This window comes from Poecilia formosa, unplaced genomic scaffold (assembly GCF_000485575.1).
Source record: "Poecilia formosa unplaced genomic scaffold, Poecilia_formosa-5.1.2 Scaffold16, whole genome shotgun sequence".
Taxonomy (NCBI): Eukaryota; Metazoa; Chordata; class Actinopteri; order Cyprinodontiformes; family Poeciliidae; genus Poecilia; species Poecilia formosa.
This window is the reverse complement of record NW_006799955.1, coordinates 4,384,704-4,398,806: the sequence shown is the minus strand read 5'-3', so window position 1 is coordinate 4,398,806 and position 14,103 is coordinate 4,384,704. Positions and strand designations below refer to the sequence as shown.

General features: G+C 38.6%; 1 protein-coding gene across 3 annotated transcripts in view; it reads left to right on the top strand.

The window, feature by feature from the left end:
* The window catches only part of tanc1b (tetratricopeptide repeat, ankyrin repeat and coiled-coil containing 1b), a 100,532-nt gene that overhangs the window by 43,205 nt on the left and 43,224 nt on the right, over window positions 1–14,103 (top strand). For 2 of the 3 annotated variants that reach the window (XM_007546608.2, XM_016668715.1), the window contains exons 4-5: window positions 134–238; window positions 11,371–11,504. In XM_007546608.2, the coding sequence (XP_007546670.1) occupies window positions 134–238; window positions 11,371–11,504 (239 nt within the window). Of the gene's footprint in view, window positions 1–133; window positions 239–11,370; window positions 11,505–11,602; window positions 11,768–14,103 lie in introns of those variants that run through there. The other variant, XM_016668716.1, reaches the window with a different exon arrangement.

The window sequence follows — 14,103 nt, the reverse complement described above, 5'->3', positions numbered from 1 at the left end:
CTCTGTCTCATCTCTATTCCCGTCTGGAACGTATTAATCCTGTGAGAACTCTCTCTGTCTCTTTCTCTTCTGCAAGTGTCTCTGCTGGACCCTCTCCCTCATTCTCGCTCTTCTCTTCTGTTTGTGCCGGCAGGCCCGACCAGGAAGCCCAAATATGTAGAGAGCCCTCGCGTTCCTTCTGATGCCATCATGTCAGCACTCAGAAAGGTGGCTGATAGCAAGGATTCCTCCCACAGTGGTGAGTTTTGTTTAAGCTATTTTAGTTTTTATACATAAAGAAAGCATGCACATCTCAGAAACAGAATCTAGACTCGCCCCGTTCAGTTTGACGTCTGCAGCTTCACAACTGTTTGAAGTGTCTCCCTGCAAAAGTTGATGCAAAGATTTTTGCATTTGAGCCTTCCTCTACTTCATCTAGTCCCTTTTGCAAACACAATAGTACTGTGTTTACCCTCAACAGAGTGTTTATATTACAAAGGAGTCAGTTTTCCACTGTGTATGGAAGCACTGTCTGACTGAAGTGCTCAGTTTTTATCACAAGAATCTAATGAGATCTTTTTTAATCTCTCTGAAGCTCCACATACTTGTGTTCTCGTGTTTCCACATTTCTGTAAGGTGTGCCTTCAGCGGTCCTGCAGCCTATTTTTTATTTTTTTTTTTCCTTTCTCCTGTTGGGCGTTGTGTTTGTGTGTGCATGGGTAATATTCCTCCAAGTAGTCTTGTTTTGATTTCCAACAGAGCAGGGCTGGTTCAGATTCCTCCCACAAGGCTTAAGTGGAAGATGTAGAACACGTTATCTTTAGCATTGCAGGAAGAGTGCCCTTTAACTGTACATGGCTTGTATATGCAGACCACAGCCATCTGCTGCACCCCGGTCGCTGTTGACTGGGACATATGAGACATAAGGGTATCAGACATTTGGCTCAAACACATCTCAAAGAAAGCCACCAGTAGATAGCGGGCACCTGATAAAAGTTATCTCGTGACAGCTGGTGGAGTGATGCTACTGGTCAGCTAATTTTAAGAGGATGCAAACTTGGAGCAAATTTTTAAGATATTTATTTTCTATGTGAGTGGAACTTTGAAAGGCTGGAGTTTCCTTTATGCTGATGCCATAAGATGAAGTCCTGTCCAATCATCTGTCTTCAGAAGTCACCTAATAGAGTTCATATGTGTATAATTTGATCTCAGTTTGAATGCAGCTGTTGCTGTGAAGGCCTCAGAGGTTTGTTTGAGAACATCAGTGAACAAACATCATCATGAAGACCAACTAACACAGCAGACGGGCCAGGAAGAAAAGTTGTAGAGAAAGTTAAAACAGTCATGGAAAAGCCAAGATGTTCTTACAAATAATGGATGCTGTTTATTATAGACTTTTGTTTGAGGTTCTGACATGATCATGTCTGTCAGTGCTGACAGTAGCGTCTAACTTTTCTTCACAGAGGGATTTATGTAGGAAAAATGCTAGAATAAGTGTATTTAATGGGATGTTTGAGCTTCACAAGGGTTGTAAAGAAATGTATAAAAGCTGCCAGAAGGGTGACGGTCTTGGCTGGGTCAGTTCAGGAAATAAAAGGGGGCGGGGGGAAACCTGAACAATAAAAATGAGTTTAGCTCATTCTTATCACCCCTAGCAGAAGTAAATGATGGTAAAATCTCTCTGGTTGTGCAGCCGGAGGGGTTTAAACTTGGTTCTGTTCTCCAGAAGTGACTTGTACATGTTCTCAAATATTGACTCAGCCTTCAAAGAGCAAGAAGAAAGAGCCAGCCTGTTTTTAAGGACAGGCAGCTTCCCATTTGTGCCTTTTATTATCGCTATGTACAGTTATTCAATAAATGCAGGAGAAAAGTCAATGTATCGGTCAGGAGAACTGTTCTTTGTCTTTACTCACAACCATAATATCAAGTAAAAAGACTTCAGTGAGGAAAAATCTGTGCTGAGAAAACCAATTGACTCAACTAATTATGTGTAATTAGGGACTTTACAGATTTTAACCAATGATTGGCAATCATGGGAGCCCAGCTTTACACAGCTGATGAATCTCTGATATCAACATAGTTTGTTTTATTTGGATAAATTCACACACACTGAAGAAAAAGATTTAAAACGCATTCTCTTGGAGTTTAATTTATTCTAAGCATGTTTTGTTTTTGCCTCTTAGGTCAAGAGATAAACTAATGGGCATTACTTAAGTCATTCAGCGAAACAGGATAGCAGCTACATTTTCCTTTTCCATTTCATGTTTTAGACGGTCCTTCAAACTTCCTCCTGAGGTCATCGACTGAAATATTTCTTTTAAAACTTTTTAAAGGAGTACCCCGGTCTGCTTGGCACCGTTTGACTGCCTTACTTTTTACTTTGCAGTCCAAATTTGGCAACGTCTGATATTCTGCATCTTGCATATTCTGGATGAGCTCTTCTGGGTCATTGTTAAAAATAATGTCCCCACCTCCTCCATGGTTGGAACCACACATTGAGATGCCATCCGTTTCCTTTTCCTGCTCCTTAAAAAGACATGGAGACTTTAGGATGCACTGGACCATAGTTTACAGAAGGGTACCACAGTTTATAGGTGGGGTCAGACTGTCTGTCCAGTGCTATTGTTCTTAAAGTTTCCCTTGACTGTCTGTGACCAAAGGTTTTCTTTCCCTTTGAGGTCAAGGTAAACTTTTAAGCACACAGGAGGTTCAATTTTTCATATTTATCACCATATACATGGTATTCAATGTGCTTTGATGCCATGCAGCTGTACAGTCTACCTTGGTATGGTGTCATTTCTCAAATTTAACTAAGTGTTTCCATAGTTGTAGTGATGCAATTTAGATTTTTTCAGTATTGCTCTTCAATATAAAAACTAGGTAAACCTTATTTATGAATACTAGAATACTAGCAACCCCACTGTTGCCAACTCAGCGACTTTCTTACTACATATAACAACATTACTGACAAAAAAAATCAGTATCAGTCAAAATCGGATTTGGGAAGTCGGGCTTTTTAAAGATCGGTAATCGGCAATCGGCCAGAAAACTGCAATCGGTGCACCCCTAGTACAGAGGGGCCCTCAGTGTTTGTGTGCATTAGGCATCACAGCTGCCTGTGGCTATCTAAAGTCTGTGAATACTTCTGCTCTATTTATAACTGCCTATTTTAATAGTTCAGACACCAAATATACCTTTATATGCATTAATGCGCACAACAGAAGCTGTCTGGGCTCTACCATAGAACCTAATGCCTACAGTCTCCCTTATTTCCTCTCTTGGTACAGCCAGTCGACTCCAAGGATAATAAATGGATCTCTTGTATTGGCTGTTTGGCAGTAGCATGTCAAGTAGTATTTTACCTACATGTTTTATTTTCCCAAGTTGCAGGAGAAAAGCTGTGGGAGACAGTGTCCCGTTAGCCGTTTTAGTTGTTTTATTTTTACAGTCAAGCATAAATTACCAATTGTGTTTATGCTGTCTTCTTGAAATGCAGAATTATGCTAGATTTGTCATTTGATGTTGCGACACTATGAACTGATTGCTGCCTTGACGTCATCAGAGGGTGTTGACAGAGAGCCAAACAAATTCGAGTTGGAAAGTCTTCCAGCATGGAAAATGTGACATTTAGGGAGCAGATTTATAGAGGGTTTGCTGGTGGGCGTGTTGAGTGATGCCTCTCTTGAATGTCAGATAACCCATGGTCCACATCTGTCGTCTTTGAATGCAGCTAGCGTGTTGCTTACAAGCTTTGTTAAATCGAGGACTGCAAAGATTTTTTACTCTTCAATAAACTTCGGTCTTTCAATACAACTTGATTTGTGTCCCTCTGTTTCATTTGGCTATAAAACAATTCAGATGTTGGCAGATTTACAGATGGATCTCATTTGTTCCTCTCTTGGTTTGGACTTTCAGCGTAGTCATGCTCTGTATTGTGGACAAGCAGGATGGGCTGTAGGCTAAGAAAGGAAAGACAATTTTGACCCGAGTTGAGTCTTTCCACATGGCACTGTCACTGTGGATGTATTGGGTTTCCTCTGTCAGGGTATGAATGCAGAATATATTTTTATGTTGACAAACCCTTTTATCTATGTTTTTGTATGTGTGTATTTGGTCGCCAGAGGCGGCCCGCATTCTGGCACATGAAATTGTTTCAGCTGCCTTAGAGCCCTGTCTCTGTCAGTCATCCATGAGCCACAGGTTCTGTCCTGCTACACAATTGTATTCTTTCCAAATTTAACCTTGAGCCAAACATTTGACACCTGTCTTCATAAACAGGTTTGTCAGGTTTGCTACTACTGCTGCTGTTGTTTTTGTCTTTTAAGGTGGTAATAATCTCCTGCAAGATGCATGTTGCTTGATAATTAGTAGCTTTTGGAGCATTGCAGATATCACAGTATTCAAAAAGATTCTGTTTCACTTGTTTAAAAAACAGGGAGAACCCTCAAAGCTTGACAACAAATATTGATAAAGCAGCTTACTCATATATGCAGGACTTATTTTCATGTGCAGTGTTTTACAAAAATATTTATGCCTCTGGATCTTATTCATATTATGACCAAAAGTTAAATGAATTTTAATTGGGATTTGGGATTACAAATTAACATTTTTTTTAATTATGCAGAGGTGTAATTGGCTTACTTCTTAAAGCAAATTGGTTGAATTTTTTTAGAGGTACCAGATTAAAGGAAGCTGAATACAAATTCTCATCATGCCTGTGATTTATGTTTAATAAGAATTGTTGAAGACGTGTCATTTTCCTCCTTCTTCAACACTTTGCACTAATTTATGTTTCTCCATTACATAAACAAAAGTAAAATATATCAATTTTGTCATTTCAGCTTGATTTTTATTAAATGTCATATTTAATCTTAAAGCTTCATTACTATGGTTGGTTATTTCCTTAAAATACAGCCACAGTTACAAAATGTGTAACTGTTGCTCTAATAATTAACCAAATACCATCTGGCTCCAATTACAGTGTTTACTGCAGCCAGGCTATACTGTCAAGCTGAGGCATAAATGCGGAGATGATTACTCGCATCCTATCCCTTGCCCCAAGCATTATTTTATTTGCAGACTCTGTATTGTCAGTAATATCATCCTAATTTCCACCAAATTCTCATTTGACTCTCCCATCTGTCTGTGCATTAAAGGACATTTATGGTTTTACCGCTGGAATGTCCAATCGGACAGCTCGGTTTGCTTTAAGGGGCATGTCACCTTGTAGGCCTGAACTGAAAGGTGGGGGAAGCAGGATGCGTTCTTTCGTTGAGGGTTCATTAAACAGCCTCTGCAGTCGGGGTAATGAAACTCCGGCTTCTAATGAGGACCGTCTGGATTGTTTTCCTGGCAGGAGTGAGTTAAGACAGCTCCGTGGAGCCAGTCTGTTCAAGGTGTCCCTCCTCCTCCTCCTCCTCTCCTTCCTCCTCCTCCCTGTCCATTCCCCTCTCCTGCCTCATCCCTTCCTTTTTCCTCCTTCATTCTTGTATCGCGGAAGTACACGGCTGCTATTTCACACCTGCTCATAAACTTCCTCCGGCAGCAGATACGATGTTGTTTTGTTATCCCTTCTCTGTGCGGCGCTGTTACTGGAATACCAAATTGGTTCCAGCTACATCCCTGGTTTTCCATAACTCCAGGGCATTGTACCTTTGAGAGAACAAATCAGATACTTTTTTTCCCCCTCCAACAGGCTACCATTTCTCTTTAGGCTACTATCTTACATAATATCTACCTCACATTTAGAAAAGAGATGTTACATTTGTCCTTTGACAAAGCCAGAGTTGGCCTCGTGCCCCAGTTTTATTGTCCGCAGGAGAATCGTTAATCATGTAATTTCTGTTATAAACTCTTGAAATGAATCATAAAATGTCAAGTGGCTTGTGAATGTTCCTCTTCATTCACGTATTAAGTCATTGTACCGGGTGAAGTCCATTCAGAGGGTACCAATTAAAAAAGTAGGCCAATCACGATGAGTGAAGTTAATGAGAGCCTTGCTTGTAATTCTTCAAATCATTTTTAATTCTATCCAATTAGGTTTGGATCTTATTTTATTCGCTGTGGAACTAGAAACAGTTTGTCAAAATTAGACACTTTCCAAATCTATTGTCATCCTTTTCCTTGCATATATTACTACCAGATGTTGGTGAAGTAATCTAAAGTTCATTTGTGCATTTTCCTAATTTGCATGGTCTACCTCTACTAATAGCTTCCTTGTTCACTTGGTTAAACAGTTTCTGAGTCTGGCATTTTTTTTAGACTACTCACCACTTTGTATGGACCCAAAATACCTATTTTGTCTACTCACTGTAGAGTTAGACATTGCAAATTTTGCTGATTTGCTGAAACACAAATTATATGCTTAACGATGTCACACTTTTTTTTGTCAATAGCTTAGTATATTTATGATATTTGGCTAGAAAGCTTCCTTCAATGATCTGATTTTGTGTAGATTCACTCTCTCCCCGTGTTCCAGCGTAAACTCTTCTTAGTTTTGGGATCCACTCGCACTTTTGAGAGTTTTTAAGTGAATTTAAGGCCCACGTGTAGAGAGACTAGTGAACTTTTCTCTCTGAGACATGACTTCAAAATGATGCTCACGTGTGGAAAGACGAGCTTCATGACATGAGATCAAGGCCCTCCTAAGTTACACTGAGAAATGTAAATACAAGGACTTCACAAGTTGTTCAACACTGTTGTACATCACTTTCATCAAATGCAGAAGTGCCTCAGAATGTATTTATTGAGGCATCTCCCTTTAACAAAGGTACTGATTAGGATGTACCGAAACTGTAGTTCATCCAGCAAAAAACATCAAGTCATTCACCTGAAATATTGACTATGATGATGCCTTAAAGATAGTGTGGTATCCATCTAAATGCCCCCCGAAGATTAATATCTGTATCGTTAAATATATTCAGCTACAAACCCATCCTTCACTGTCAGCTTGTAGTCTCCTCCCAGGGTGATCATTGCAATCAATAAATCATGTGTCCAAAATGTTGGCCGGCTTCACTTGCACATTATTTACAATTTGTAAATCAATTAAATGAAAATGCTTCTTTTTATAATAAATACATCATGTTATGATGCTTTTATGGGGCGACGGTAGGAGTTTGCCGTGCAGTCTTTTATTTTAAATTATGTGATTTCAGTATTGACAAATAACTGTAATTACTCCTCACATAATTGAGTAAAGCTGCTAAAATATGTGAAGTTAGATAAGCAAAATATTGTGAGTGCTTCCCTGAAGAAAATATGTTATTAGATTGTCATTAAGGAATGTACCCCTAAAAAAAGGAAACAATTCTACACACTGGGGTTGTTTTCTTTAAATCTTCCTCAGACGTATTTGCAACTTCCAAGTAAGTGCAAGATAATGTGTTTTCTATGGACTGTACGCTTCTCAGTGTCTTATTTTCTCTCAGCATGCTGCGTTTAATAACACTAATACAAACAGCGGTTACCGTTTTTGTTCCTCAACAATGTTTCCAACTGGGTTGTGATAATTTGGACCCCCAGCTTTCTTGTTGTGGTTTGTTTTGTTTCTGGCAGATAAGAACTCTGCAAGATTTTCCAACCACAAAGAGCTCTAGTTTGTCTGCATTTTTCTAGGTAATTTGTTTTTCATTTATTCATTAAATATCTCAAAATGGCTGTCTCGATAAAGACATGACGGGTAAATAAATACAAGGGAAGGAAATACAGAATAGTATTTATCTATTTGGTGAATCATTCAAAACTGTTTTGTTCTAAAGCAGATGTGGGACTGTATGACATTGACAGACGCATAACAAGACTCCTGTTTATAACTGGGAGACTTCTTTGTTTCAACATCTGGTTTAGCCTGCAATAAATGTGCTTAGCTTAACAATGCAACACCAAAATCATAAAAAAAATCATTTATTAGAGAATCTGTATTAATAATGGAACTACAATCACAATCTACTGAACAATTTTCAGCCCTGAGACTATCCTAGGTGGTGCATAAACTGACATGTATTGGTAAATATTATGCTGCAGTTAAGCTGGCCAGTAAGGCTTTAGATGCCATCATCCTATTATAATGAATGATCAATGATAATTAATTTGGTTCATAAACATGCTGAAAGAAAATGGTGAAAAATGTTCTTACTACTTAAAAATGACCCCAACTGAAGTTTGTTTGAGCTGGACACTTATACATGTCCTGGTTTGAAAGCAAAAGTGAGACAATATGAATACTTTAATTTGCTCTTATTTGAGCCAGATGTTAAACTTTACCGACACTTATATTGTTGATGGCTTTAAAGCATTTGGCTTTTACAGTAAGGAGAAACGAATTAGGTCACATAAACATTTATAAAGTAAATGTTCCCCAGATATAGCCACTTAACTTTCTTACAGAATGTCCATCTTGATTTATGTATATATATAAACAGACTGAAGGGTGAATCACACACTCTGTACTTTACATTTATGTTCAAAATAAGTTCCCAAGCACAAAGCCTAACTGGTGTTATAATATATTTTCCTACACCAAACTAAGCTAAATACATTTTCCACCATGTTACAATAACATTGTTAAGGCTAAATGTAAAGGTTTGTGTCTAGTTGTGTATATTGCATTGATTTCACAGCTGTAGATGTTACTGATGTGACCCAGGAGCCAAAGGTTTATTTGGCTTGTAGGTGTTGTGCGTCTTATTGCATCAAACGTCCTGTCAGCCCTGATGTATCCGTAATGTCTCATGACTTCTCCTCTTATGAGTAGGCTTGCTATTTTGAACAATGCAACTATCCTATCTATTACTCTAGGACAATATTCCAAGGACAATATTCCAAGCTTTTTTTTTTTTACAGACTTGTGAGTTTGCTTGTGAAAACTTTGCCGGTTTATATAAAAGCATTGCAATCCTAAACTAAATCGAGAACAACAGCTTATGGCATAATGCTATAATTGGGAATAACGTCCTTTGTCAATTCATGAGATGATAAATGTGTATTCTAACAGTTTGGGTCTTCTCCAGTACTTGGTTTGGTTCTGATTCACTCAGTATGGCTGTTCCCTTCAAGTGTCGTTGGCTGCGCTTATGCTTTTTTTGTTGATAATTAAATGTGTATCTTAGCATTTTCAACAAATGGTTCCAGCTTACTTCAGTGTTATTAAAGTAACAAACAGCTGGTCACAAGATTACGTTAGATGGGAAGCACTAATCTCGCTTTTGCGTTGCACTCATAAAAAATAAAAAAATAAATCCACCAGTCAGCTTTTCTTTTTAGTATAACAACAATAGTTATTATTTATGTTCTTAAAAGGAGAGGATGTTATTATTATAGCCACTTGTGTGCCAAAAGTGTAATGTCCTGCCTTTATTGTGATTACGTTTGGACCTGGCAATACACTCCGCCATTGAACTTGTTTGTATTTAATCAGATTTACTGTCAACATTATTAATAACCATGGAAGACTGAGGGCAAAAGATGAGACTCGGGCGCTGACAGAGAGAGCTGGATAATAAGCGGTTGTGCTTCTTAAAATCTTTCACCCACGGAGCGGTCCGCCTGCTCTAAGATAATGCTTTGACTTCATTTGCATGCTACATGTATGATGCATGAATACAATTTTTTTTTTCCCGACCATTTTATTCACAGCTTCTGTAAAGTCTTGGGAAAAAAAATGTTGAAGTATAACATTTGCTTGTAATATTTTCCAAGTGTGTGGTTTGTATGGACAAAACATTTGTGTTCAGACTGAGCTAAGAAAATAAGTGATTTTTTAAAAAAAAAAATAATGCTTCAAAGAATTGCTGTAATTTTCAACCTCACTGATGCATAATAGATCTTTGGAAGAACAGCTGTACTTGCAGTTAGATCAAGACTTATGAGCACAACCAGTTACAACCAGTTTCATTGTACAAGACCTCTTCTACAAAATTTAAAATCCTGCTTGACACATTGCAAGTATTTATTTTGTTTAATTTTAATGGTTATGATGTCCAACTAATGAAAACATCAAATCCAATTTCTAAAAAAAAAAAAAAAATGGAGATTATATTATGCCAATAAAATGAAAGTTTTAATACAATACTATTAGGTCATGACCTACACAGTCATGGGGCGTTTATTGATTCGACAGTTGTCTAGTGTACAGTCTCAACCATGAGGCCAAGTCCCATAAGGTTATTTCTAAAGAAGTTTGTTCCAGGAATGTTAATGAAAACTTGAGTGGAGGTAAAAAAATTGGTTATGAGGTAATGGAACTTAATCACAAAAGGAGTTTAAAATCTTAATTTATTTCAAGTGTCTGTTTTTCTTTTTGGTGAATATGTCTTTCAAATCCAGTTCCTATGACAAATTGGATATTCCACAAGGTCAGAAAAGAAAAAAAAAAGACATTTAACACAGAATCGTTGTCCATATGAGCATTTTGTTAATGTATGGTACGATGTAACATTTGCGCTCAGGTTTTGTTTGGGCTTCTTTTCACATGAATTATGCCATCAGTGCAGTTTGTCATTGAGGCAGTTGAGTTTCGGTCATCCGTGTTGCTTTTTCTACCACAGTTTTCTCTCCACTCAACTTTCTGTTAATATGCTTGAAACCAGCACTCCAGCAAACCAGCAGAGGAAAGTTAATTTAATAAATATCTGGACATTATCTATATTCTGACATTTAGGTTTTTGAGTTACTGTTTGAAAACATGGCACATTGGTGTTCAGACAACTTTTTTTGTGTGAATCATGGTTGCTTATAACTCTGATAATGGAATGTATTGTTTTGGAGCTCCATTTAAACTCTGGGTATTTAAATATCTTCAAGTCTGAATATATATTTGTACTATTTACTAAAAACTAGTTAGGAATAGCCTATAAGATGTACAATATTTGTCTGTGCTGCGTTGCTGTCGCTCCAGTCTTTAATAATTGTCCAAAGGTTTATATATATATAAAATGCTTGAACAAAGTTAAAGATTTGCCTCAGAAAGCCTTGTTTCACCTCATTCATATTCAGAGGGTTTATGAGTGAGAGCTGTAAACAAGCAGAAAGCCCTGGAATTGGCACTCAAAGCATGTTGCTGGACATGCATAGAGCCTCTGCTTTCTTAACAATGCCAGACATTCACATGCATTCACACACACACACACTCAAGCCACAGCTCCCTCCTCACGCTCTCCCTTACTCGTCTTCTCCTCTCGCCCTCTACGGGTCTGCAGTACATCAGCAGCTGCTGGAGGAGTGCAGCAACGCATTTCAAAGCAGAGCTGAGGAGGGCAGGGCATGCAGCGTGGCCCTGTGTGGCCCAGCCAGAAGAAAGAGTGTGTGTGTGTGAGAGAGAGAGAGAGAGGGAATCTTCCCGGCTAACTGCACTTCTCTCCCTCTGTTTTTTACTCCTTCTCTCATCTCCAGAGCTGCAAGCGGAGCAACAGCCAAGCTCCTCCTCTCCTGCCACTCAGGAACTGATGACAAGGCTGGGCTTTTTACTGGGAGAAGGGATCCCGGGCACAGCACGCATACCTATGGACGACAAGAATGAAAAGAAGGTATTTAATTTTTTTCTTCCTTCCCTCCCTCCTCCTCCCTCCACCTCCCTCCCTCCTCTCCCTCACCCAGCAGCAGCTGCTGCCACTGCTGCAGCACTAAGATTCACAGATAGAGAAGCTAATCAGAGGAGACAATAGTTGTCACACTCCAGTAGTAAAATGGATTATTATTTTGCTACTTGACTTATTTTTCCTCAGTGAATTATGGACAAGTTTGCAAGCTGTACGTGTTGGATTCATTTTTCCCCCCACAACAAGCAATGGTAACTATGAGACTACTTAACTTGAAGCGTTAAATTTGTACAAGGGAAAGTAAGTGGAGATTTTAAATTGGTTGCATGTGCCTTTATTTCTGTGCGAGCTCTTTGGTGTCGTGCTGTAACTTAAGTGCTATTTCAGGGGCGGCTCTGGAGAATGTAACAAGAGCATCTGAGCCCGGGTCCAGAAATAGTTATGTTAGGTCTGAGCCTCAGTTTGTTTGGCTCCGCTAATTAAGCTGGGACTTTGTGTGGAGCAAAGCCCAGCATGCTGCGCTTTCCTCATCCATCTCATGTCCAGGACATGTTTTGACGCTGAGCTGGTGATTCTAGGAACGTGATGGAGGCTTTGGAAGTGTTTCATAAATCACAGGCATTACAGGAGGTGTCATAGGAGGGGACGGCCAGTACGAGTGGGTCGATGGTTTAGACTTTGAGGGGCTTTTTGTGCACGGGTCTCCCAGAGCACGTTGCTGTCATCTGCAAGCAGTTCTCTTTTCCTCCGTGACGCTGTTTTACAGCACGTCTTTAACTCGGCGTGTTTTAGTATTGCCTCAGAGCTAATTATGAAGTCTCAGTTTGGTCTCCGACTGGGTTGTTTGTTTACAGAAAGGAGGGATATAAAAAGAAAGAATGCCATGTAGTTAACGTTACGGCTCTACAAGTTGTTTAATCACGCTGTTGCAGCTATTTATTAGTCTGACTGTTCTATTCCTACTGTTTCAACCTTAGATTGGAGAAACGCAAAGAAAATTCAGTTAGTCCAGTCTCTCTTCTTTCTCCTTTTTAAGAGTAAAATGATTTTAAAGTCATGCACTGATGTGTCAAGCAGGATAAATGGGAGTTCACAATTTTAATGATTAAACATGGTTTAAGGTTTAAACCATTTGAAAAGTTTACAACTTTACAATTAAAGTCATTTTAAGAGAAAAAAAAATCAATGAAAGTCCTTCAGGCAGCAAAATATCTTGAAACGCAATATGAAGACCAAGAAACACAACAAACAGGTTAGCGATGAAGTTATGGGGAGATTTATCACTTAGGTTTAGGTTATAATGTGACATTCTGAGCTTTAAAAATCTCACAGAGCATTGCTGAATGCTCTGTGAGATTTAAAAAAAAAAAAAAAAAAAAAAAAAAAAAAACTAAAGGAGAGTATTGACCAGAGAAGCAACCAAGAGGCTCATTGTACCTTTGGAGAAGTTGAAGCGATCCACAGCTCAGGTGGAAGAATCTGTCAACAGCACAACAATTAGTTGTGCATGCCACAAATCTGACCTTGATCGCGAAAAACGGAAAAGAGAAAGCCCTTGTTGACAGAAAGCCATAAGAAGTCTGATGTGCAGATCGTGACTAGTCATTTAGGAGATGCAGCAAACATGTAGAAGATGATGCTCTGGTTAGATCAGAGAGTACACCAGCTGGAGGCTTTCAAAGACTCGAGACTCCAAGCAGAGCAGAAACTCTTAACATGCTTCTGGTTGAAGTTCAATTAAGAATCTGCAGTAAAACCTAAAAATAGATGGTCAAACAATCTCCATCCTCATGAGATGGCTTCCAGGTTAGGGTCGGTTCTCATAATTGCAATGTGCCACACTTTTCAGATTTTTATTTGCAGAAATGTATGAAATCAATTAGCTTGCATGTCTCAATTTTGCAATGCTTTATATCGTGTTATCACATTAAATCCCAATTAAATATATTGTTTGTGGTTGCTATATGATATGTGAGAAGGTTCAAGGTATCTGATTGCATTTACAGATTTGCATAAGGCACTGTTTTCCATATGCAAACAATGTCACCCATTATACCTAGTGTTGTCGTCTGAAAAGTTCTCCACAGAAAAAACAAAACAAAACAATAAATATTTTATTTCTTGAAGTTCATGTGAGCAATAGTGGATAGAAAAGTTGCAGAGTGATGATTAGTCATTCTCTCTGTTGTCTGCAGTGATTTGGCTTTTCTTACAAAGAATCAATGATGACCTTCATTTACTTTCCATTGAGTTGAAGGAAAATTACGAAATGGAGCAAACAAGGATTAATTTGGATGTGCACTCTTTTTTGTTTGATTCCAAACAGAGACTCAGCCTGTTGTCTGGTTGTCAGGCAACCTTGATGACTTTAGAAAGCTGTCTATTGTGTCGCGACAGAGTCTTTTCTAATGTGCATTTTTCTTTGGGTTTATTTGGACTTCTCTAACACATGGATCTCAGCGTATTTTGATTTAGCTTGTGCCGTTTGCAGAGCTCACACCCTTCGGCTTGTGTGTCATGCTCACATGTGAAACCCATGCCTATTTGCTAAGGAATGTCATCTATTGGTTTCACATGATTCAGGTCA